The 24,755-nt window shown below is 45.5% G+C and overlaps 1 protein-coding gene and 1 long non-coding RNA gene across 6 annotated transcripts in view; one reads left to right on the forward strand and one right to left on the reverse strand.

Annotated features, from left to right (window-relative positions):
- Window positions 1–221: 221 nt before the first annotated feature.
- Window positions 222–19,958, reverse strand: LOC105540033. Its single transcript, XR_001006140.1, has 2 exons — window positions 19,566–19,958; window positions 222–598 (listed from the first exon to the last, which is right to left on the reverse strand). It is a non-coding gene; the product is annotated as an uncharacterized LOC105540033 (long non-coding RNA).
- Window positions 16,000–24,755, forward strand: part of LOC105540031 — a 293,057-nt gene continuing 284,301 nt past the window's right edge. For 3 of the 5 annotated variants that reach the window (XR_001006139.1, XR_001006138.1, XM_011980521.1), the window contains exon 1: window positions 16,132–16,336. Coding sequence is in view for 1 of the 5 variants with exons in the window: in XM_011980521.1 (XP_011835911.1) it covers window positions 16,209–16,336 (128 nt within the window). In the remaining 4 variants the exon portion in view is untranslated. Of the gene's footprint in view, window positions 16,337–24,755 lie in introns of all 5 variants that reach the window. The other 2 variants (XR_001006136.1, XR_001006137.1) reach the window with 2 other exon arrangements.

The following is a 24,755-nucleotide window of genomic DNA, read 5'->3' on the forward strand; positions in this document are numbered from 1 at the left end:
CTGCTATGAAAATGTGGGGTAGTTTTGTGGGAAACTGCTAGTTCCTAGTCAATTTTTGAAAGATATAAGAGAATAAGGAGGTTCACCAAATTGCAAATTATGCTGGGGTTACAGTCACACTGCAGAATTTTACAATGTGGTACCCAGAGTTGATAAGGATGGGGCCCACTGTATCAATTACACTTAGGGTTGGTTGTATGTAGCAGAAACCTACAATAACAAAGGCTCAAATACAAGACATTTTATTCTTTCACATAAAAGAAATCCAGAGGATAGTGAGTCTGGGGTTACCCGGCCACTGCTCATCCCTGCTAACTCAGGCTCCTTCCACCTCTTCACCCTGCCTCCCCCCGGTGGAGGCTACCCCCACCTGCAAGGGCGATAACACACGTGGAGTTGTTCTAGAAAGAATTATTTTGTGCCCAGCTGAAAATCAGGGGCTTGATTTTCAGGGAAGAGGGGAGAACACATGTGGGGTTAGGCAACCAGCAATCACTGCCGTGGCCATAACTGGAGCATGTTGAATGTTCTGAGGTCTCCAGGGGGTGCATGGCAGTCTCTCAGTAGTGTACAACGCCGCCTTTCTGGACCCAGAGGCCTATAAACAGATAATAAAGCAATAAATTGGCTGCCCCACACAGCTCGGTACCCTGCAGGAGAACAGGGGCAGGATAATAGCAACAGCACCACCATTCCGAGAGGAGCAGACGGGAGGCACACGGGGGCTCCCGCCCAGCTACAAACCTTCTGAGCATGCAGCAGCAGGCCTTTCCCCCAGATTTTCTGGTTTATCCCTGGGGAGCCTCTCTACTCGCTGTCCTCTGGGGCCCCTAACTTGTGCTCGGAGAGACCCTCTGGCCTCTCACTCTGGATAGCTGTGTATGATATGGGATTAGGGACATGCCCTTAGTGGGGTCTGCACAGCTCCTCCTGCCCACTTGCTGCTGCTGAAGGTTGGAGATTCCACAGTTGAATAGTCAAATGCCTTTTTAAAAAAATTGAGATGTAGTGGGGCACAGTGGCTCATGCCTGTCATCCTAGCGCTTTGGGAGGCTGAGGCCAGAGGATCCCTTGAGCCCAGGAGTTTGAGACCAGCCTGAACCATACAGTGAGATCTCAGCTCTACAAAAAACAAAACAATTAGCTGGACATGGTGGTACATGCCTGTGATCCCAGCTACTCAGGAGGCTGAGGTGGGAGGATTGTTTTAGCCCAGAAGGTCGAGGCTGCAGTGAGTTGTGAACTCACCACTGCACTCCAGCCTGGGTAACAGAACCAAACACTGTCTCCGAAAGAAAAAAAGAAAAAAAAAAAAAAAAAAAAAAAGGGAGGGCAGTGAAATTCAGGTAGCATAAAATTACCATTTAAAAATGAACAAATTCAGTAGCATTTAGGACAACCACAACATTGGACAACCACCACTTCTATCTGGTTCCGGAACATTTTCCTCACCCCAAAAGGAAACCTTGTACTCATTAAGTAATTATTCTTATTCCCGTCTGCCCCCAGCCCCTGACAACCACTAAACTACTTTCTATCTGAATGGACTTGCCTATTCTGAATATTTCATATAGATGGAATCATGTAGTGTGTGTCCACTTTGCATAATGTTTTCAAGGCTCATCCATGTTGAAGCATGTATTAATATTTCATTCTTTTACGGCTGAATAATATTCCAATTTATTCATAAAATATATTTTTAACTCATGGTTTCTTTGACAAATCGGGATCCACAAAAACACAGTCAGCTTCTGACCTGCTTCTCATCAGCTCCCTGGCTGCAGTCACACTGAATTCTTGCCAAGACCTATGCCTCAGACCTGCTTTATTGCTTTTCTTTTGTGGCCCTTCCCTCACTCTCATTTGATGGAATGGCGGCTACCTGGACTCTTCCTGGAACACCATATGGCAAAGGCCGGTCCTTTCCCTTCATCTCGTTCTGAGCCGCTTCAGACCCTTGACCACTCAAAGGCCAGCACAGTCTCATCTCTCACTATTTGGGATTTATAAGCAGTTGACTTTTCTGACTTTGCAAAGCCCTGAATTTCGGAACTCTATTCCTTTCCTAAGAATAACAACTGCTTTGACTTCTAAACAGCGTTGGTTGCATCACCAAGGGGAAAAATAAACCAAAAAAAAAAAAAAAAACCTCAAACCTCTGCCAGTTAAACCATGTGATGCCATATACTGTAAGTGCCATTACAATGTGAAAAAGAAATATGCACCGCAGAGTTGATGACGTGCAGTAAAACTACCGATATGAACGGCTGACATTAATTGAGGTCCTACGCATTGTGAATCCTTGGAGAGAAATGTCAGTATTGTTATCTTTCCTTTACAGAGGAGGCAGTGGAGGCAGAGTGAGGTTCACACCCAGCAGCCCTCACTCAGAAGGCTTCTACTTGGGTAGAGCTTGCATTGGCCAAACCTCATCCGCTTGCCATTCATTCGGTCATTCAGTGACAAGGGTTTATGGCCACCTGTGGGAGTGTGTGTGTGGCAAGGGTGGAAAATTTCCCTCTTGGTGTTTTCAATTTAGTGGAAGAGTAAAGCCTTGCAGCAAAATATGAAAGAGATCATTCAGACATTCAGGGACTCAAGTGAATGCAAAGGAGTTGGGGAAAGCTCCGCTTAGAAGGTGACATTTGAATCAGGTTTTCAAGGCCAAGCAGGAATTTGCTTGGAGAAGGGGGCTGGAGGAGAAATGACCAGGCTGGGGGTGGCAGGAGCACAGGTATAGGCAGGGAGAGAAGAAAAGGGGCTTTTGGTTTGAGACCCTGCAAGGAGGCAGCATGGAGGAAGGGGCTGCAGGGAGCTTTGCGGTTGGGGAGAGAATGCAGCTGGAGGAGTCCCTGATGTCACTTGGGTATTATTAATGCCAATAATAAGCTTATATAGAATGACCTGCTCACTACAATAAACAGTCATAACTGTGGTGCTCTAATCAACATGACAGCATTGGAGACTCTACTCCAACTCACTTGGGTCTAGAGGTGATCAGTTTTTACCCGGCCAAAGCCCAAGGGCAGTCTCGCTCCTCTCTCCCTCCCCTGGCTCTTGTTCCTCTGTGTATGACTGTGTCCCTCCAGCCCATGACCCATCTTTCTGCCAGTGTTGGAGACCAGATCCCATGGAAGGGCACTCATGTCCACCCTGGGGTCCCCTAACTTGGGAGACACTACTAGTTGACAACAGATACCCTTCTCCCCTTCTTGCTTAATTTAAAAACAATTCTATTTCAGATGGCATTGTGTCAGTGAAAAGACCATATTTTCTAGACTAGTCTGCAACTAGGAGAGCCCAAGTGATCTAGTTCCATATGTGGAACCATTATGTGGAATTTTCAGTAGGCTCCATCATGGTGGGAAGGGATGGCGTTACACATTTTCCTGTCCTCCCTCACTTCCTCCTACTGTCAATATGGGGAACATGGACTTGCTGGTTGGAGTGCCAGCAGGCATCCTGGGCTGTGAAGTCACTTGGAAGATGAAAGCCAGGCTCCGGGATGGTGGATCAGGAAGACAGGGGCCCAATTTCCTGGTAATGCTTTGGGGCTGCACCCTCGGCCTATGCTTCTTATGCCAGGCTACTTTTACATGAGAGAGAGAGAAAAAAAAAGCCCTGAATTAATGCATTGCTGTTTTTTTTCCAGAAATGTGCAGCCCGACCTAATGACAGGTGATTTAGGGTGGGAAGCAGAGTAAGATAACAGAACTGCAGGACCACACGAAGGGAAGGAATAGGTCCCCCAGGAAAGGGTGCAGTTTGTTGGACAGAACGATAGCATATCCACTACAAAAAGCTGCCATTTGCTGGGCGCTGAGGGCCTGGCCCTCTGGGAACCTCACCATCTGCATCATCTCACTTCATCCTCACCACAGTGGGGGCACAAGGACCCTCTTATGACCAGGGCTATTCTCAGTTTACACATGAGGAAACAAAGGCTCAGGACGGGTTCTTTCTCAAGGCCAGTGGGTTGGGAGCTACTTTCCACTCTGGGTCTGTTTGACTCAGGAACAAATCTTGAAGCCCCGCAAGGACACTGAGAAGCTGTGCAGATGTGAAAGCTGGAGTGGCCTGATCAGATCTGTGACTTTGTGTCATCACAAAAGTGAAAGAAGCAGTTCACAGAAGGGAGCGGAGTGTGCAGGTCAGAGGCAGGAAGAATAGGCAGACACTGTGATGATGACAGGCTGTGAAGAGGTGGGCGATGCCTGGGGTGGAAGGGACTGTGTTGGGCCCAGTGCTGACCTGAGAACCTCCTCCCAGGCCCTCAGTCAGGCTGGCCCCTGTTAGACATGAGATTTGACTCACCGGTTCCCATTAATAGCCACTATAGATGAATGCACTCTATCAAGTCCATGTCTGATTAAATTCAACAACTCACGAGTAGTGGTCAGGAAGTGTGCTGGTTTTTTTTCAATACAGATAAAGTCTTTAATTACAAACTTTTCAGAGGGCAAACTCAGATTGCTTAGGGTGTATGTGCCCTTGTAGTGTTTTTGAGGGAGTCATTAGGGGCATGGAATAATTAAGTGAAAATTAAGAAGCTATTAAAGAATCACTCAGCTAAGAAACAAGATGGTATATCAGATCAGGCTCCATCTGATCTCTTGGCAGTATGCGTTAGACCACAGGGTTATTTAGGTGTCAAGGATTTCGTTTTGCCAGTTATTAAGTCTAAGAAGCTTCCCAGTTACATCCAATCAAGCAAATAATGAAGGTTATCATCCACCTTTGCTTACAACAAAAAGAAACCACTTACAAGTTCTTCCTGTTAGCCAAAACTGAAGAATTTAAAGTGCCTTGGCTCTTAATAATAGTTTTACTTTATGGTTTTCTTGCTAGTATTTCAAACACATAGTCTGTCTTCACCAAACTAGAGATAGTTGATATCAAGAAAAACGTGTTTGCCCGGACTGAATGACGTCATTGCACACTCAGGGACCATGCACTCTTTAGCAGCACCCACCTAATTCCATGCTGTCCTGCCTTCTCCATTTGTAGGATAACTGCAGTACTCAGAAGCTGGTTGGTGGAGCCCAGGCCTCTATCATTCAATTGCCATCACTGTACTTGGTGGGGCCTCAAAGGATGCTCCAGATCCCATTTTCCTGCTTCCCTTTTTGACAGCGTTGTCTATGGGTGCTGCACCCATTCCCTGCAGCCAAGTTCCTGTGCCTCACTCATGGAGGCTGCTGGGGCCATCTCCCTGGTCACATGGCCTCCCCGTGGCCAGGCCAGTGCATCCTACTCTGCTCCTGTCTGACTTGACCTCTCAGCACTGCTGGCAGGTGGATCACTCCTGCCTTCTTGAAACCCTCACTCCTTGGCTTCTGAGCAGTGATTTTCTTGGTTTTCTTCCAACCTCACTGACTGAGGGTGCTGGGTTCGCTTCTCATCTCTCTCCACATGCTCTCTCTCTCTCTCATCCAGGCCAGGTCTTTAATTCCATCTATAGGACATTAACTCTTGAATCTGCCTCTAATATTGACTTTTCCCAAGAATTCTAAGCCTACTCAACATCTCCACATGGATATCTGATAGGCACGTCCAAATTAAGATGGCCAAAACCAAATCTGGGATTTCACACCACCCATCTCTGTAAGTGGGACTCCTCAGTTACTCAAACCAAAAATTGAAGGGTTATGCTTGATTTATCTCTCTCCATCACTGCCCTCAAACCCAATCCATCTAACAACTCTAGCTCCAAAACATTACTCAAACAGGTCCTCGTCTTTCTGTCTGTGCTACACTCATCAGACCCCAGTGGGACCCACTAGACTCCCTTGTTTCCACCGGGTCCTACACAAGGTCTCCACACTTAACAGTAAGAGTTATCCTCAGAGGCTGGGCATGGTGGCACACACCTGTAATTACAGCACTTTGGGAGGCTGAGGCAGCTGGATTGCTTGAGCCCAGTTCAAGACGAGACTGGGCAACACAGTGAAACCATGTCTCTATAAAAACTACAAAAATTAGCCAGGCATGGTGGTGTGTGTCTGTAGTCCCGGCTACTTGGAAGACAGAGGTGTGAGGATCGCTTGAGCCCAGGAGGTTGAGGCTGCAGTGAGCCATGATCACGCCGCAGAACTCCAGCCTGCAACAGAGCGAGACCCTGTCAAAAAAAAAAAAAGAAAAAGAAAAAGAAAAAGTTGTCCTCAGAAAATTCAAGTCAGATCATGTCACTCTCCTGTTTAAAAGCCTCCAGTGTCTCCTCATCACACCTGGCATAAAATTCAAGCTGCTTCCTTGCCACCTTCTCCAGCCCCATCCTATCTTCTCTTGCTGTTGCCATCCTGGGGACTCTTTCCTGTTCCTTTTTGTCTTGGGATCTTGGCGACAGCTGTGCTCTTGTCCTGGAATGCTGCTGGCTGGCTCCTGAATATCATTCAGATCTCAGCTTAAATGGCACCTCTCCAGAGTGACCTTCCTAGATGACCTGCCCATCTCAAGTACTTCCCTCCTACCCTATGCTAATTTTTTACACTGTTCGTGTCACTAGCTTGTACTTTTCTCATGTACTTATTTTCCGTCTCACCCTCCTAGAATGTAAGCTTCATGAGGACAGGGATCTTTTGTGTCTTCTTCTTGCTGTGTCCCAGGACCTGAGTTGGAGCTTGGCATCTGGTGTGTATTCATTAAAGATTTGTTGAATGGTTGAGTTCCAAACTTACTGTCTTCTGCTCCATGTGTTCTGATATCTTCTTTATTATGGTCTGCTTTGTTGAGTAATGTGTTATGATCATCGAGATTTACTCATAGGCACCGAGTTTCAAAAGATGATGCATATTTAGTGTATGATTCATTTATTTAAAATTCTAGACTTTTGACTGCGGCCTGTGACTCAAATACTGTATTGGTGGAAAAACTTTCAAATCATCAACCACACATATTTGGATTTTACCAGCTCCATGGCACCTATGAAAAATAGCCAGTACTTAGAGATTGTTCTTATTATCATCCTAGACTTTTGTGGATGTTAATTTTTAATTCTCATATAACCCTATGAGTATGAAACTCTTATCCCCCTTTTGTAAATCGGCTGAATGTGTCAGTTTTCTAATGCTGTGTAACAAATTCCTGCAAATGGAGTGGCTTTAAAACAAGCCACATCTATGAGTTCACAGTTCTGTGGGTCAGAAGTCTGGGCAGACTCCACTGGGTTCTCTGCGCAGGGTTGCACAAACTAAAATCAAGATGTCAAAGGGGTTGTGTTCATGTCTGGAGGCTTTAGGGGAAAACTGACTTGCAACTCATCAGGGTTGTTGGTGGAATCCGGTTCCTTCTGTCTATAACTCTGAGGTCTCTGTTTTACTGCTGGCTGTTAGCTGGGGGTTGCTCTTAGTGCTTAAAGACCTCCTGAAATCCTGACACAGGACCCTTTCCTGCTTTGAGTCTCTGACTTCCTCTTCTGCTTTCAGCCAGAGAAAACGCTCTGCAATTTTTTTTTTTTTTTGAGACAAGGTCTCATTCTGTCACCCATACTGGAGTGCAATGGCATGATCACAGCTCACTGCAGCCTCTCTGAGTAGCTCGGACTATAGGCATGCACCACCATGTCTGGCTAAATTTTTAATTTTTTTTTTTTATAGGTAAGGTCTCACCATGTTGCCCTAGCTGGTCTTGAGATCCTAAATTCAAGTGATTCTCCCACCTCAGCCTCCCAAAGAGTTGGGATTTCAGGTGTGAGCCACCACACCTGGCCAATGACTTGCTTTTAAAGGGCTCACCTGACTGGGTCAGGCCCACTCATCTATTCTCCTTATTTTGTGGTCAATTAACGTGGACTTTATTGTACTTACAAAGTCCCCTCACAGTATTACCTATTATTAGTGTGTGACTGAGAAAGCAGAGACAGGAATCTTGGGGAAGCATCTTTAGAATTCTGCCCACTGCACTGAGGTTCAGAGAAGTTAGGTGATTTATCCAAGGTCATACAACCAGCAGTGGAAGCCAGATTCAAATCAAGATATTCTGGCCCCCAGAGTCTGTGACCTTAAATAATACCCTACAGTGTGATGAGAATCCAGTGCTGCCTTGGAAATCGTGCTGGGCAGATTTTCTGACAATCTGATGTAGTCATGCAGGTAAGATGCACTGGGCTACTTTGTTCATAAGGACTGGAACGATCCATGGTGCCTTGTCTACTCACTCCCATCACCTCCGATGTAACTGAAGACAGACATGACCGAAGAAGTCAGGACTCTGCTTTTCAATGGATTGAACCCATGGATGCTGCACCATTTTCCATGAGTCAGCAGCACCATTTCCAGGTTTTTGCTGCTCCCAGAACTTGGTTACCCCTGAAATCCTTTCATCATCAGCATGAATGAAATCAATGTGACTCCCATTAACAAGAATATTATTATTGTGCACATGAGGATTAAGCCCAAAATGCAATTTGTGCTCACACAGGTTTGGTGATGGATGGATGCAGTGGTGTGCTGGCAGTGACTTGTTCTGGGTTTTGGAACTGATTTGCTCATCTCTGCCCAACTCACTTTCAATGAGAGCATGCTGGTAGTTTGCAATTGGCAATTGAGGGAGAATTTACACTAGAGAAATCAGCAAACACTGCAAATTAGGGTTTGCTTTATTCATCTATATTTGGAGAATTGATTGTTAAACATTTGCCAGCACACCTCTGGATGGATGGATGGTAGATGGAAGCGGTGAGAGCCAAGAGAGTTCAGGGATTCTAGCTTTCATAACCAGAAGCATGGACATTCTTGGAATGCTTAAGGGGGCGTGGAGGGAGGACCCTCAGCATCAGCCCAGGAAAATGAGTCTTATGAGCTGGGAGATGAAGTCTCTAAAGAAGTGAGAAGGGAGGTGATTTGAGCTAGGAATCTTCACAAATAGCCCCAGGACAGAGGCAGAGGGGAGGAGAAAAAAGAACCATCAGGGCCAGGAAGATCAGTGGAAAACTGGAGGCCTCACAGAAAGCAAGTGGCTTGTTTGAGCAGAATGATGCCTCATGAGTTTCTTAAAAACGAAAAGGTAGGGGTAAGGGGTGTTTATCTGTCAATACTTCAACCCACTCCCAGTGCCCAAATAATAGGGTGGGTGCATCAAATCTTGGTAGCTATATATATAAGAATACTTGTAGGGGTTGTTTAATTTAGGACCTTATAAAGACAATAAAATGGCTTATTGAGAATCACTAAACCAACATCCTGTAATGAAAATACTTTTTAGCTCATATAAATCAAGACACCAAACTTGGCTATATAAATAGAGAGATATACCATGTTCATAGATTGGAAGACTTAACATAGTGAAGAACTAGATTCTACCCAAATTCATCAATAGGTTTACTGCAATTCCTTTCAAAATCCAAGGGGGGACATTTTGTAGATACAAACGAACTGATACTAGAATTCATGTAGAAAAAAAAACAAGAATAGCCAAAATAATTTTGAAAAAAGAAGAATAAAGTTGGAGGAATCATACTACCTGATTTTAAGATTTGACATATAGCTGTAGTAATCAAGATTGTGGTATTGGAAAAGGAATAGACTGGTAGATTAATGGAACAGAATTGAAAGTCCAAATATAAATACACATAACATGGTCAAGTGGTTATTTTTGTTTTTTTTTAGACAGAGTCTCACTCTGTTGCCCAGGCTGGAGTGCAGTGGCACGATCTTGGCTCACTGCAACCTCCCTCTTCTGAGTTCAAGCAATTTTCCTGCCTCTGCCTCCCGAGTAGCTGGGACTACAGGTGTGCACCACCACGCCTGGCTAATTTTTTCTATTTTAGTAGAGATACGGTTTCACCATGTTGCCCAGGCTCGTCTCCAACTCCTGACCTCAGGTGATCTGCCTGCCTTGGCCTCCGAAAGTGCTAGGATTACAGGTGTGAGCCACCATGCCCAGCCAGCCAAGTGATTTTTTTACAAAGTCCCAAAAGCAATTCAGTGGAGGAAAGATAGACTTTTCAACAAATGGTGTTTTATTGGATATCCTCAGTCAGAAAACTCCTCAATCTAAACCTCACATATTGTGAAAAATTAACTTAGAATTGATAATATGCCTAACTATAAAATGTAAAAGTCCAAAACTTTTAGAATAAAAAATCTTCATTACTAGGGTTAGGCAAATATTCCTTAAAAGACCTAAAGCACTACCCATAAAAGAAAGATAACTTCAATTGGATTTCATCAAAATATTTTATTCTGCAAAAGATATTGTTAAAGAGGATGAAAAGACCAGATATAGACTGGGAGAAAATATTTGCAAATTACGTATTTGATCTAAAAAGTTGTACCTAGAATGTATAAAGGTGGCTCTAAACTCAACAGTAAGAAAACAAAGAATCCGGTTAAAAAGTGGAGAAAAGAATGGGATAGACACTTTGCCAAAGATACACAGATGGCAAATGAGCACATGAAAAGATGTTCAGCAGCATTAGTCATTAGGGACATGCAAATTAAAGCTATGTGGAGATACCACGACTCACACGTTAGAGCAGCTAAACTAAAAATACTGACAATACCAGCAGGGGAAAGGATGAGGATCAACTGGTCTCTCATGCATACATTGCTGGCGGAAATACAAAATGGATTGTATGGTCACTTTGGAGAAAGTTTGACAGTTTCTTATAAGGGTAAACATACAGTTACCATATCACCCAGCAGTAGTACATTAACTATTTACTTTAGACAAAAGAAAAACTTACATCCATACAAAAATGTGTACACAAATGTTTATAGCTGTTGTGTTTGTCATAGCCAACGTGGAAAACAAAACAAATTTCCCTCAACATGTGAATGGATAAACAACCTGTGGTATATCCATACAATGGACTAGTTCTCAGAAATCAAAATAAATAAAATCCCACAACATCACCAAAGGGGACTTTAGTTTTGTCTGTAATGTTTTAAGGTTTTTAGTAGACAGACTATTTTCATGTTCTATTTGTTTTGAATTCTTAAAATTGATGTTTCTTTTATTACAAAGTATGAAAACTATGAGAGCATACCTCCCGGCCTGGTCAATGTCCTGTCATGTGGACAGACTCTCCTTCACCAAGCCCAAACCCTCTCCTTGAGCAGTAGGTTCTAACCTTCTTTCTACTCCACCAAATTCCTTCTCACTCTCTCTTGCAACATCAGTTTTTCTCTTTCTACTAAATTATTTCTATCAATAAGTACACAGATGGGCTGTTATTTTTCCCATCTTAACAAATAAGGAAATCTCTCTTGACCTCATTTCCCCCTGCAGCTACAGCCTTATTTCTAGAAAGCAGTGTCTGTTCTGTCTTCATTTTCTTTCCCCTTTCTCTCCTCACTCAACTCAGAGCTTCACCCACAATTCCTTTTTTTTTTTCCCCAAATCCACAGATGCTCTTCTGTCTCCACCTTACATGGCCTTTCAGCAGTGATTATGCAGGTGATCAGTCTCTCCTCCTTAAAGCACCTTCTTCACTTGCCCTTGAAGGTCCTACACTCTCTAGGCTTCCCTCCCACCTCACCAGCCGTTACTTCTCCACTCCCATCTTTGCTGGCTCCTCCTCACTCCCTGACCTCTTAAAGCTGCAGGGCCCCAGGGCTCAGTTCCTGCTTTCTTTTTCTACATTCATTTCTGTGGTGAACTCATGCAATTTCCTAACTTTACAGACTATATTACATCCAATTTGAGATGCCCTCAATTATAAGATGCACCATTAAGTTTAAGTTCCAGTAAGGAAGAAAGAAGCACTGCCAATCAAACTCTTTTCAAACTCTTTTATTTGTTTATTTTTTTGATACGGTGTCTTGTTCTGTCACCCAGGCCAGAGTACAGTGACACAATCTTGGGTCACTGCGACCTCCACCTCCCAGGTTCAAGCGATTCTCCTGCATCAGCCTCCCCAGTAGCTGGGATTACAGATACTCACCACCATGCCCTGCTAATATTTGTATTTTTAGTAGAGACGGGGTTCACCATGTTGGCCAGGCTGGTCTCGAACACCTGACCTCGTGATCCACCCACCTCGGCCTCCCAAAGTGCTGAGATTACAGGTGTGAGCCACTGAGCCCGGCTGCCAATCAAACTCTTATATCCTATCATCCCAATTTCAGATGTCTCTTTGTTCTCAGAGTCCCTCAACTGCTCTGGAGAGAGTGATCATGCTTCTCCTTCCCAGCACCCGTCTTGGGGAACAGGGTTCACACCCCTCCTTCTATCCTTTTTCTTCTAACTCTCTTCAGCACCCAGCCTGTGCAATCCTTATGTGAACTTGGGATGGTATCGCCTGTTACTACACCTAGCTTTGCCACATATGGTTGTACACATCACGACTTGTATGAATTTACTCCGTTAGGTTGTGCAGTATATAATCTGTACAACGATACATTGTTGCCTGACTTCACCCATTCTTCCAAGGCTTTTTATTTTTCTCTTTATAATACTGTCTTAGTTCATTTTTTGTTGCTATAACTGAACACTTGAGGCTGACTAGTTTATAAAGAAGAGAAATTTATTTTTTAACAATTCTGGAGTCTCGGAAGTCCAAGGTTGAGGGGTTGCAACTGGTAAGGGGCTTCTTATTGGTGCAGACTCTCTGCAGAGTCCTGAGATGGCTCAGGGCAACACACGGTGAGAGGACCCACAAGAGACGGCCAAAGTGGCTTTCATATGAGACCCACTTTTGTGATAACTCATTAATCCATTAATGTATGAATGGGTCCATTCATGACAGCAGAGCCCTCATGACCCAATCATCTCCCAAAGGCCCCACCTCTCAATATTTCTGCATTGGGAACCAAGTTTCCAACACATGAGCTTTTGAGGAACACATTTAAACTACAGTAAATACCTTGTCCTGGACTTTTGAAACTTTAGAGCAAGAAGGAGACTCTTTAGTTCTGTGTATTCTTCCCTGTTATTTCTTCCCTGAGGCAATCGCTGTAGCCTTGGGCTTTTTGCTCCAGTTGGGCACCCCTGAGCTTACCACTGTGGCTAGAAAAAAATGTGCCCTAACTGACATAGGCCTGGGAGCCCATCTAGGAGCCATTCACAGTGGCTGTGGCCCTTGTTTTGCTTAACCGATGAGAACACTCCCTTGGCTATGAGGGTAGGGTCCATCTTAACCAAATGTCAAGATTGCTACCAATGGGGGAGGGATGGAATAAATGTGGGGGTACCCACTGGGTCTGCTCCACAGGGTCAAAGGCAGGGATGGTGTTACTGGGATGAAAGAGACTTGAGCTTGTGTTTAGGTCCACAGACAGGAAGCGATTAAAGATGTTGGAGGGAAAGAGCCTAAATTTGGTTAGGAGCAAAATCCCAGAGAACAAATGAGGTGTATCGGGGAGGGTCTAGATTTGAAATGAAGGCATGAAACTTCTCCTGGATGGAGGATGATGAAGAGACTTGCTATGAAGGTATAAGTGAAGGAAGGGATGTGAGGGCCTCTGACGGTCTTGTGTCCTCCAGGTAGGAGGAGCAGCACAGCTGGAGATATTGGCAGTGTGGGCAGCTTCATGGTACTTTCTGAGAAGTGTCCAATGCGTAATTTTAATTGGCTCTTTTCATTAAATAGAAGTGATATTATTTGAAGGGATCGATTACTTGAAAATTAGGATTTTTGATTCACTTCTCAAATGAAGAGAAAGTGCCTTTGCCTCATGTATGTCTGCAGAATTTGGGAGAATACATCATGAGCTCAGGGAATGTGTGTGCGAAGATGTTTAAAAAGTCACTTGTGGGAATTTGCCTGGCTTGGTGGTTAGGAATGTGGACTCTAAAGCCAGGAGGCCTGGGCGCACATCCAGGCTCTGCAACCTTGGGCAAGCTCCTGAACTCCTCTGTTTCTTTGCTAAAAAATGGGGAAGATATCACTATTTTTGGTGTAGAGCTACCAGAAGGATCAGAAAACTTAATATCTGTGTGTGTTTTGGAGAGTTACTGGCACATATTAGATAGTTTTACTGCGAATCATCATTATTTATAATAATTCTATGACATGCTGGATTGTACATTGTCTTTATAAATGAAATTTGTTTTGTTTTCCTAATTTCGTGAAACCTACATTTTTCCAGGGCTATTTTCTTTGGGGAAAGAGCATGCAGATGTTCAGTGTTTTCAATGTAGCGGTGTTTAAAATGTCATCATTGTTTCCTTTCTGGTGGGATATTCAGAGCCAGCTTAAAGAGAATCTACTCCAGAAAGTTCCATATTAGCAATAATGTGGGGGGGGGTGGTGCTCATATGCCTTAATGAATGATTTATTTATTAGTATATTGGGAATGGCTTCCCCCTTCTCACACTAGCATCTTTTCCCCACTTTCCGGCCCATTTCCAAATGAGAAGGGCTGAAGTCAATCAGGAATGAAGATGTAGCATTTCTGGGATTATCTTCGAATGAGACACTGCACTGGGGGGACACAGTTTCACTCATCCTCCATGGTGGCAGTCTAAATTGCTGCTTCGGGAGCAGGCCTGGCTGTGTCTAAGGCCTCAGAATGTTCCAGAAGGCTCCTGTAACAGTGCCACTGTGGAAGAAACCACTTCTAATGTGGCAGGAAGGTATGGCCCTGCTTGGAGCCCATGTTTTCTAACTATTTCACATTTCTTTCTTTCATCCCTGGTGTTATTTTTTGAAATTAATTTTTATTTTCAGTTCTCCCAGGAATTAACGAGTTAACTTAATAAAAGTCTTCATAAAGAAGGTAAAGGCTGGCTTTCCACATAGAGAACAAACATAACAACCCACATCTCTGCAGAGATCCTGGTCAATGCATTCTTCTAGTGGGGCTGCCACACCCCTGGGGCCTCGGACAAGCGCCTAGTAGATGACAGGGGCTGGGCTGAAGACTGTCTCTGGGGCTGTGCCTCCTCCCTGTTGTCCACTCTCCCCCTAAAGGAAATGCACTGCAATGAATTGCACAATAAAGGCATTCCTAAATTCTGGAAAACCAGCAGGCTTTGAACTCTCCTGGGGGAAAGAACCATAAAAAACAAAACTGCAAGGAATGAGACTATTTGGCCAAATGGCCAATATGCTACAACTTTCATAGGGAACTCACCGCACTTGGTACTGCCTGATGGAAAAAATGCCCTGAATTTCCCGATAAAAGATCTGAGATGTGGCAAAGGAATAAGCATTTTTTCCCTAAGACAAATCTAGCTGTAAATGGAAACTGGGTCTCATGCCTCCGACAAAATATTATTTCTGTATTTACTCTAAACCTTTAGGAGTATCAGAATATAGCCTACATAGCATCAGGTACAAAGCCAAAAAAGGCTTCCAGGGCGCCATTGTTCATCCATGACCTTGACTATGTCACCCCCAGAAACCTTGAGTTGGGCAAATGCAATCACAGCAGCTTTGCTGGCTTCTTGAGCAGCTGCTAAGGATCACATGGATTCTGCTCACACCCAGTGCTTCTCATGATTTAAAAATGCTTGAAGCTGTGGGAGGCTGCCCGGCCCTCTGCATTATTCAAAAGAAAACCAGGAGGCAGCGACAATTCTTGATTCTTGCAGATAAACATTCTCCAACAACTATTAAGAGTTGGATTGCTCTACCTTCATTTAATTCCTTGTTGCTTTACTATTTGGATCTAGCATATTCTTGAAGTCTGAAAGATGGATAGAAAAGATGTAAGTCATGTAAACTGAAAAACAGGGCACCAACCCCCCAACAGACAGCTTTGAAGAGATGATGATTTTAGCTCTTGTGAATTGTTGTGTCAGAGGAACATATGCAGAAGAAAACAGGCACCGCAATGGTTATCACCAGAACAAAGTAAACCTGAACACCTAAAAGAATAAGAAAATATCTCATCTTTCTCTCTACTCTGAACTGCCTTGAAAAGAGCAAGAATTTCATACATGAGCCTGTAGCACATTACAAAATCTTAGTATGTATTTGAAATTCAAATGCACACAAAGTTCATGCATTTTATTTTCCAGTTGTTCTCAAGACTCCTAAATAAAGCATTTCCCCTGTGTGGGCGACCCCTGGGTCCCATGTGGGGTCAGTGTTTGGGTCTCTCTGAGAGGATCAGGAAGGCTGCCCTTCCAGGAAGGGCTGCAGGGACCCTGGGAACCGGACCAGTCCAGCTCACAAGTATGAAGAGAATGTCGGGAGAGGAAGTGGTGGCTATGAGTCAGCATGAGTCATCTCGTTCCAATGAGAATGAAGGCTGAGGTGTGCGCCTTTTTTTTTTTTCCTTCTTAGTCGTGTGTACATCATTGGGAATGGAGGGAAATAAATGACTGGATGGTCGCCACTTTTTAAGTTTCAAATTGACATTCTAGACAAGCGGTGCCTGAGCCCGTGCCTGTCTTCAGATGTTCACAGCACAGTTCCTGGGAAGGTGGAGTCACCAGCCTCTCCCTGGTGAGTATGTTTCTGTCATTTTTAGGGTCGCTTCTGCAGTTTGCCTTGGAGTCTGGGCTGTGGGAAACGCTGCTGCGTCCTGGCGGGGACACTGCGTTTCTTTCAGACTTTGAAGATCTGTTGTTTTAGAAAAGTGGCTGCCTCTGCCTCCAGCCCTGTGGTTACTGTCCTGTAGTGTGACTGTCAGGAGGTGTTTCTCGGTCCTTCATTGCGAGAATGTAGATGCCGGTTGCACATTCTGTTGTCTTGGAAGAAACTGCAGTGCTTGGCTGGAAAATAAGCTGCTCGGGACTCCTCTGAGAAGCCAGAGTGAAGCTCAGAGATGGAAGTGGGTATACTTGTGCTAACCCAGGGTTGCTGAGGTTGGGTGAGCTTCCGCTTCTCAGAGGTGGAGGAGAGGCAGCTCCTGAGCCATTTCTGGCCTCGTGGTCGGAGCTGCCCAATTTCGGTGCAAGAAATACCAGAGAGGCAGAACTTTGGCTGCCTTCTCTAAAAGCATATGAATGATTGCAGGAGCTTATTTTGCGTCCTTTCCTTTTCCTTAACGTTGAAAGTCACAAACTGTAGTAAAATCAGGAAGAACATAAAAATGTTGGGGGCTAGCGCTGGGGGTGGGGGACTGGGGAGGACTGAGGAGGGGGGCACTCAGTCTTTGAGGCCTGACTTGATTTTGATAGGTATTTCTCAGGCTGTTAGAATTCCGATGAAGCTTAGCTTTACTGTCAAGTAAAATACAGGAAACATTTTTTTTAAATGTTGTTCTAGTTACTGTAAATGAAACGGTTAAAATGTCATAAATACCTTATGATAAACATTTTTTCAAATTTGCTTAAAAAGCAACACATCAGTAGGCAGGGTATGACAGGGAGCTTTTTCAGTACAGTCATTTGAGTGTGTGGGCTTCCTGGGTTAATAATGAGTCAGCACCCAATTTCTAAAATTGGAGCAGCTAAGAGAATGTTCAATCTGCCCCTTAGCACAGCACGGTGGCTGGCCGGCCCCCCGTAGGAAGGCTTGGCTGGTGGATCTTTGGTGAAAATTGACTTAGGATGCCCCCCCTTGTGTAAGTGACCAGCTCCCAGCTTGGGTCCCAGCTCCTCTGGGCTACTGCTGAGAGACCCCCTCTGCTAAGGGATCTGTCTCTAAGGCAGGAGTTAACACATTTGGCTTCCAAACTTTGGCTAACGTTGACGATTTTTAGGTTGTCTTGAGGGAACAGGTTGAACATAGTTTCTGAAAAATCTAGTGTTTATTAAGGCTAGGGCAGCTGAGGGCTGAGGCTGCATCTGGAGCCTTGAGATGTTCCGCTCGCACGTCACCTCACCGAGGGATTGGGCGGGAGAGTCGGTCACCGAGTAAACTTCAAAGTTGGCGCTCTGCATGTGACGTGTAGCGTGGGAAGATTAAGTCAGCTTAAAATGAGAGAACAAGATCCCAAGGAAGAAAACCTCCCCAGAACCTTACTCTTTTATAGATAAAAGAAGATACATATTGAGAAAATTAAAAAAATAAAATGAAATAGTTGGGCTGCAAACCAGCAGCTCTAGGACCAGATGCAGCCTTGGTGAAGGCATCCCCCACCAGATTCTGTTTGGCCTGCTCAGGATTGTTTTTTTTTTTTTTTGGTGTTGAGATAACTGTGGGTGGGGTCCAAGCTCTCCGGATCTCAGGCGCTGCCACACCCTGATGCCACAAAGCTTGGAGAGTGCGATTACAGGGAGGCTCAGAAGCCAGGCTAAGGGCCTGCCAGCCTCGTGGGGCTGCCGTGTGGTCCCCATGGTTTAGCATCCGCCCAGCCCCCAGAACAGGGCCTGGATGGAGAAGGAGCTCCATCAACACTAACTCTGCTAGACTCTCTTATTAATTTGCCCTCTGAAGGCACTTGGGCTTGTGGTCCTTGAGTTAGCTCCACACCTTTTTCAAGAAAGATCCTGCAGTTCCAACATGAGCAGTGGTTGTTTCCAAGGCTAACAATCCCGTGCCAACTAGGAGCCTCCACAAGTCAGGTGCCAGGCATTTCTAAGCCGGGAGAGCAGCCCCGCTTGTCTCTCTGGGTGAGTCCTCTCAGGGTGAGACCCTGTCTCCTTGTAAGCACTTGGAGACGTGCCACCTTCATGGAGACGGGAGCCAGTAAAAGGCAAACTGCCTTAGACAGCGCTTCCGTGCGGTGTGGACACCAACATTCACTCATCCTTGTTTCAGAGAAGGTGCCGGGTCCCAGACATGTGCTTATCACTGGGTCCCACGTCCTTCAATCCTTTAAAGGGTTTTGAGGTGGCTGATTTTTATTCCATACATTGATCATGTTTTTTCATGCAGAATTTGGGCAGTTGTCTGGACATTAGGAGTTGAGTCACCTCCTACCCATGAGAAACAAGCCTGTGGGGGGACTGACATCACTTCTGTCATCAAGAAGTAAGGCCGTGGGCATCCTGAATATATAGCATGTATTAATCGAACTGCAAAAATGAAATGCAGCCAGTGATGACTGCTGGAAGTTGGCCAATGTCCTGTTGTCCTGGTGCCCTCAGCCTAGGGACTGGCCTGTGGCTCACTGGACCTGTCTCCCACTCTCCACCTCTCATCAGCACCTGGACCTGGTGCACCTGGTCTACCTCATGTCCAGCATTTTCCACAGTACCTGACTGCTGTCCCCACCCCTTGTTGTTGTGTAGTGAACTCGTCCCTATATTGGCAAGTTACTTAATTCCTTGGTGTCCCGCCTTCCTCATTGTAAAATGTGAATAGTCATAGCACGAGTGTCATGAGTTCTTGTGAAGATTTTATGATTAGCACACAAGTTACAAGGAGACGCGATAACTGTTACGTACATACTCATTCGTTCAGAAATATAACAGAAAGCTTAGTGTCTCCATCTGGGTCCCTCTGCCCTGTGGGAATCCATAAAGAATTGATTCGCATCCCCCGGAAGTGAGATCCCTCTTGCGTCATCAATTACATGGCATGTTCTGCATTTACAGGACATTGATTTATTAGGTAAATGGGGAATCCTCCTTGGTTCGCTCCAGGAAAACCTGGAGTTCTAGATATCATCATCATCATCATCATCATCATCATCATGGTCATCGTCATTGACATCTCACAATAAGAACTCCCATTGTATTCAGCCCTAACTATATGGTAGCAACTTTACGGTATTCCCTTTACCCTCTCCCCACCCCAATATCCATCCTGGAAGATGGGAAGGATGATTGGTTTGTTGACTCACTCAAGGCAGTGGGACTCTCCAGCAGGCATCAGGCATGGCATCTGCTTCAAAGAATGTGTCGGCGGCAACAGGGGAGCCCCTTGCACTCACTCAGGCAGGAGAATCAGGAAAAGCAGCAGCTCTGCAGGGCTTTGTGTGTAATCCAACCAGACTGAAGCCACAGGCCAGGAAACTGAGGACGGTTGGCTTCAGACCTACCCTGGAGTGGAAGCAGCTGGATTCTGTCCTCACGCTTCCTGTCTAAAGCCAGCTAGAGTGAATTTCTAGTCATCTAGATTCGGGTTATTTGGAAATCGTCGCAGTATCTGGAGATGACTCATATTGAAAAAAATTAAATAAGATACACTTAAAACTTAACCCAGCGTGAACATAACATGGCCTTTCCTTGTCAATTCTGAAGAAGATCTTTCAAGTTTGTGCAGTGCCTTAGAAGCCAGATGCTCTCTTCCATTCTGCCAGGGTCCTAAAGAAGTACTACTGTGTCCTTTTGATCACTCTGCCTTGATCACTCTGTCCCATCACTCTGCTATTTCACCTGTCAGTGAAATACTTGGTATCGGCCTGTCAACATGAAGCATTGAATGCTTTACACGTCTCCATCCGGATTGTTTAGGCTTTGAACGCCGAGAAGTATCTGCACTTTGTTGGTCAATTGTAGTTGGTGCTAATTTGTGGGGAGTTTTTCCTGCAACTTCCCCTTGTGCCATAATCCAGAGGATCTCCCTCTGCCCCCAGTGCTGTAGGCTAGGCAGGTATGGGCCTGGCTCAGGGCTCTCGGGCAAGGATTGGACTCTCTATAGGTTCTGGAGGGTTCTGGTTAGATCACAGAGCTCAGGCAAGGAAAAGACAATAATAGATCAGAAGGAAGTTGGGCCATCAGAAAGGATGAGTGGGCAGGATGCTTGGTGGTGTGAGAGGATTCCTTCTGATTAAAAAAGTAGAGGTTATTGCACTTTGTGTAATCAGAAAAGCTAAGGGTGACAGCAGATCTTATCCATTGTGGTTTTCCTGCTTATCTTTTGCTTTTAGGAGTGATTACCCTGCGAGTGAGGGCTTCTGCTACAGGGTCTTGTAGCTCTTCTCTTCATCCTGCCCTTTAAAAAATTTATCAGACTAAAAATCACAGGAATTTTAATGATGGCAGAAAATGTATTATTTTGGCTGTTCTCGCTGGACAAATAACTTACAGAATGTGAGACGGATGTGTAAGTTTCTATCAATTCAACTAGGTACAAGCGAAAATGTGTAAAATAGCAAGGGCTTCGAAAAGAGTCAGGCTTAATTTCTCTTGCACAGAAAAAGGATTCTGTTGCTCTTTCTGTCCCGTCCTCAAACAGGAAACAGGTCGTCTGGGACAAGGGTCAACAGGCAGCCTGTTCATCCATTTGCCTACTCTGCCATCCTTAGCACTCGCTTCCTTCTTCCAAGTTATCTTATGCTTCAAGAAGGCTGCTGGAGCTCCTGCCATCACTTCTGCATTCCAGACAGAAGGGAGGAAGGAAGTGGCGGGCAAAAGGCAAAGCCTCCTAGATGTCAGACTCCTCTGCAGGCCTTTCCTTGAATTCCCAGCTAACACTTTCACCCTAGTCTTTTACTGGCCACCCTATCTGTAAAGCAGCTGGAGGAGAAAGATGGAGGAGTGAGGCAAGGCCCTGAGATGATGCAGAGCAAGGGGCACACAAGGGGGGACTCAGGTCCAAGGTGAAATGGCAGCAAGCACCCTCCCTCCAAAACCCACCACCTCCTTATGAATCCCTTTGGCCTTGATTATGCCAGTAGATAATGGGTATGTGACAGTTTCAGCTTCTCTGGCCTTTGATCAGGTTGAATTATGTGAATAGGTTCCATGTCCTTGGAGATGAACCTGTTCTAAAAATTCTAAGCAACCCAGCCATTTGGCTCTTTGCTGGAAAGTAGCCTGACTTTTGAAGCCAAGTCTGGACAGTTTCCTTGCTGCACCTTGGGACTCAAAGGACACGGTCCTGACTCAGAAAGAGCTGGCTTTGAGGGAAGGGGTGAGTCATGAACCCAGACACAGCAGAGATTCCTGGTGCCAGTCTCCTGGGGGGAATTTATGATGGCCTTACATAATTGGGCTTATATATGTTTCGCTAGAAAGACAAAAATAGGAGTGAATTGTCTGTCAATTCACTATCACCTCCTTGGGGTCTAAGAGCCAGGCTGATGGTTCAAAGCTGGGACCCTCTATGTATTAACAGTGTGATCCTTAACCCCTCTTTGTCCCAATTCCACATCTGAACGATGGGGATGATAATGGTAGACTCTGCCATATATGGTTCTGAGGACTAAGTGGGGCCACATGTGCAAAGAATCCGGAACAGTGCCTGGCCCCAAGTCAGCCCTCAGTCAACATAGCAGTGTTTGGATTGTCCTTATTACTTTATCGGATGCATGATAAATACTGGTTAAATGCATGAATGAAAAGAAATCCTACTTGATTTTAATACGAAAATCAAACAAGTGACTTCTGTCCCTTTGAATACCCTCCTCTAAGTTGTCCAAAGTCCTTGAAGCTACCATCTCCTTGGTACCCTTCCTGATGCCTCTGTTGCGGGCAATGTGGTTACTTCAACACATAGACCCTGGTTACAGAGAAGCTGAGTGATCTGTCCCCAGGCCCACTCACAGGACAGAGTACTATACAATATCAATCTGGTTTTCTTCAGAACTCTGTTGCAGAGACTTTAGTATGCATTCTCTTCTGCTTCCTCTGTTGTCAACCACAACCCCGTGTTGTTAGGGACAACAGTGTGCCTGGTTAAAAAACGGTATTTCCTAGTCTCCTTTACAGATATGGTGGCCAATGAAAGATGTAGGCTGAAAGGATTAGCTGGGGATTCTAGGAAAGCTCTCTAAAGGAGCTTGCCCTCTAGTAGGCTTAGCCTTTTGCACCTGAATTCCCTCCTTCCCCCTGTCTGGAACGCAGATGTGATGGCTGGAACTCCAGCAGCCTTCATGAAGCCATAACACAACATGGAGGAAGGAAACCAGTGCTAAGGATGGCAGAGCAGGCAGATGGTCACAGGTCTTTGAGTGACCAGTTATTTTGCCTGGATATTTGACTATTTTTGGAGCCGGATGCAGATGGAGGTGGGAAAATTATTCCTGCTGACATTCAGTCTGTAGGAGTATTTGTCAGAGTGTCAGGGTCACCTCTGTGTGGAGCTGCCTTTCAGGTCTCTGGTATGGGGGCAGGGGTCATGGCCTTATGGTGACACCCAGGGACCCCAGTTACTTTGGTCTTTGCAGACTACTTTCTTATGAAAAAGCAGAATGTGACTGCCCTGGCAGAAAGATAAATGTCATTCAGGCTGATTCATTATTATACATTCATTTTCATTTATTTGTGGTTTTCCTCTGATTTTAAAAGAAATCAAAATTAAAACACTTTTCAGGCCCCTAACAGTATCATGGGCCCCATGCACTGTGCCCAGTGTGCCCAACGGGCATGCAGGCCCCAGGAGGGCAGAGAGCAATCACAGAAGGACTTGCCCTGGCCAACATAGGCTGGTCTCTCTAGGGGCAGCTTCAGAATTTTGGATTACCCAGAGATGCACGGCGGGAAATGTGGACCTAACTCTTGCCTCTGAGAAAGGCAGGCAGGCTTGGTTTCATGTACTGTTGGTGAGCCCGACATCCTCAATGCTCATTCGAGCTTTGGAAATGACAAGCAGGATTTTCAGAACAGGATTATCTGTCCCGTCCCTGTTTTAATTTCAGCCTCCTTATTCCCCCTGTAATAATGTGCTACACTGCCTCAATGTATTTGTTTAGTGGGTATGGATTCCAGTCTATAATGCTAAGGGATCAAATATGTGACGTAACTTTACTCTAGAAATCTCTAAATTATGTGAAATCTGCTCCAAGCTCGCCCTGCCCTACCTCACCCTTTCTACCTGGTTATTGGGAGATTAAAATTCTGTCATTATTGGGGATCCTTGCTTGTCACAATGCTCCAGATGTCATCAAGCGATCTTGGGCTTAGGTGATGCCAGGAAACCTGGGCGGGAGTTCCATTGTCTGCGGTGGCTGCTACCACTGCAACTTCGACACCTGGATCCTCAGTGTGTGGGGGGCTCTGGGAGCTGCTCAAGGCCTGCTCCAGCTGGGGTGGTCCCCACACCTCTCTTGATCTGTCCTCTAACCACAGGCTCTGCTGCTGGAAATGTGTCGCTGCTCTCCTGGCCACGGTGTGAGCTCCCGGTCTCAGCAAATGCACCCAGCAATGTCTGATGGGGCACCCTCTGTGGGCCTTGTCCTGCTTGCTGCTAGCTGCTGCTGGGCCTCACCCAGCCTGGGCCTCCTGTCTCAGTCTGAAGGCCAAGAGACAGCAGTGACAGCAGAAGAGGCAGAAACAGAAAACTCTCGGAGGACCCGGGGAAGTCACAAGGTGGCTTCCCAAACTCTCTAGTGCAGCCCGGTCTGATAGAACCTCCTGCAAGGATGGAACAGTTCTGCATCTGTGCTGGTCAATGCAGTGGCCACGAGCAGTGGCTACTGTGACTAGGAACTGGATTGAAAGTTTGATCTAATTTCAATTAATTTTCATTTAAATGCCCACAACTGCATGTGGCGTGTAGCTACCAGGTTGGACAGCACACATGAGGAACACAGACTCCTGATCTGGGAGCCTTGAAAGATGAGCCGTCACTCTGATGAGGTGGAGGGCCTGAACTGAGTCCTGCAGTGGCACTAGGCAGGTCTTCAGAGGGGTTAGTGACCCCTCCGAGGTGCATAACCCCTGGGCCAGGAGCAGTGGCTAGTCAGGTTGGGGTCCCTGGCCTCGGCCACGAGTGGCCACTAGTGGAAACCTCAATGTCTGCACCTCCATGGGCTCTCAGGCCTCACATGCCCATGCCAGGGTAAGGGACCTGTCGAGGAGGATGCCCTGGCACCCAGAGCACCTCTGCTGTTTGTCCTGACAGTTCCCTTGGGCTGGGGGCCCCAGGTGCAGGGCATGTGCAGCCAGACTGTCCAGCCTTGTGGTATTTGTGCATGAACTCTCCTGCGTGGGGATAGACAGCCTTATTCTTGTTTGTGTAAAGCCATTCCAGGAACTATTAATAGTTAGACTGGCATACATAAGCCTCAGGCTTGGTTCTTGTTAGTGTCCTACAAATCTCCCAAACTTTACTCTTTTGGCTTTTTAAGGGAGAGGCATTACACTAC

This window comes from Mandrillus leucophaeus, unplaced genomic scaffold (genome assembly GCF_000951045.1).
Source record: "Mandrillus leucophaeus isolate KB7577 unplaced genomic scaffold, Mleu.le_1.0 Scaffold214, whole genome shotgun sequence".
Taxonomy (NCBI): Eukaryota; Metazoa; Chordata; class Mammalia; order Primates; family Cercopithecidae; genus Mandrillus; species Mandrillus leucophaeus.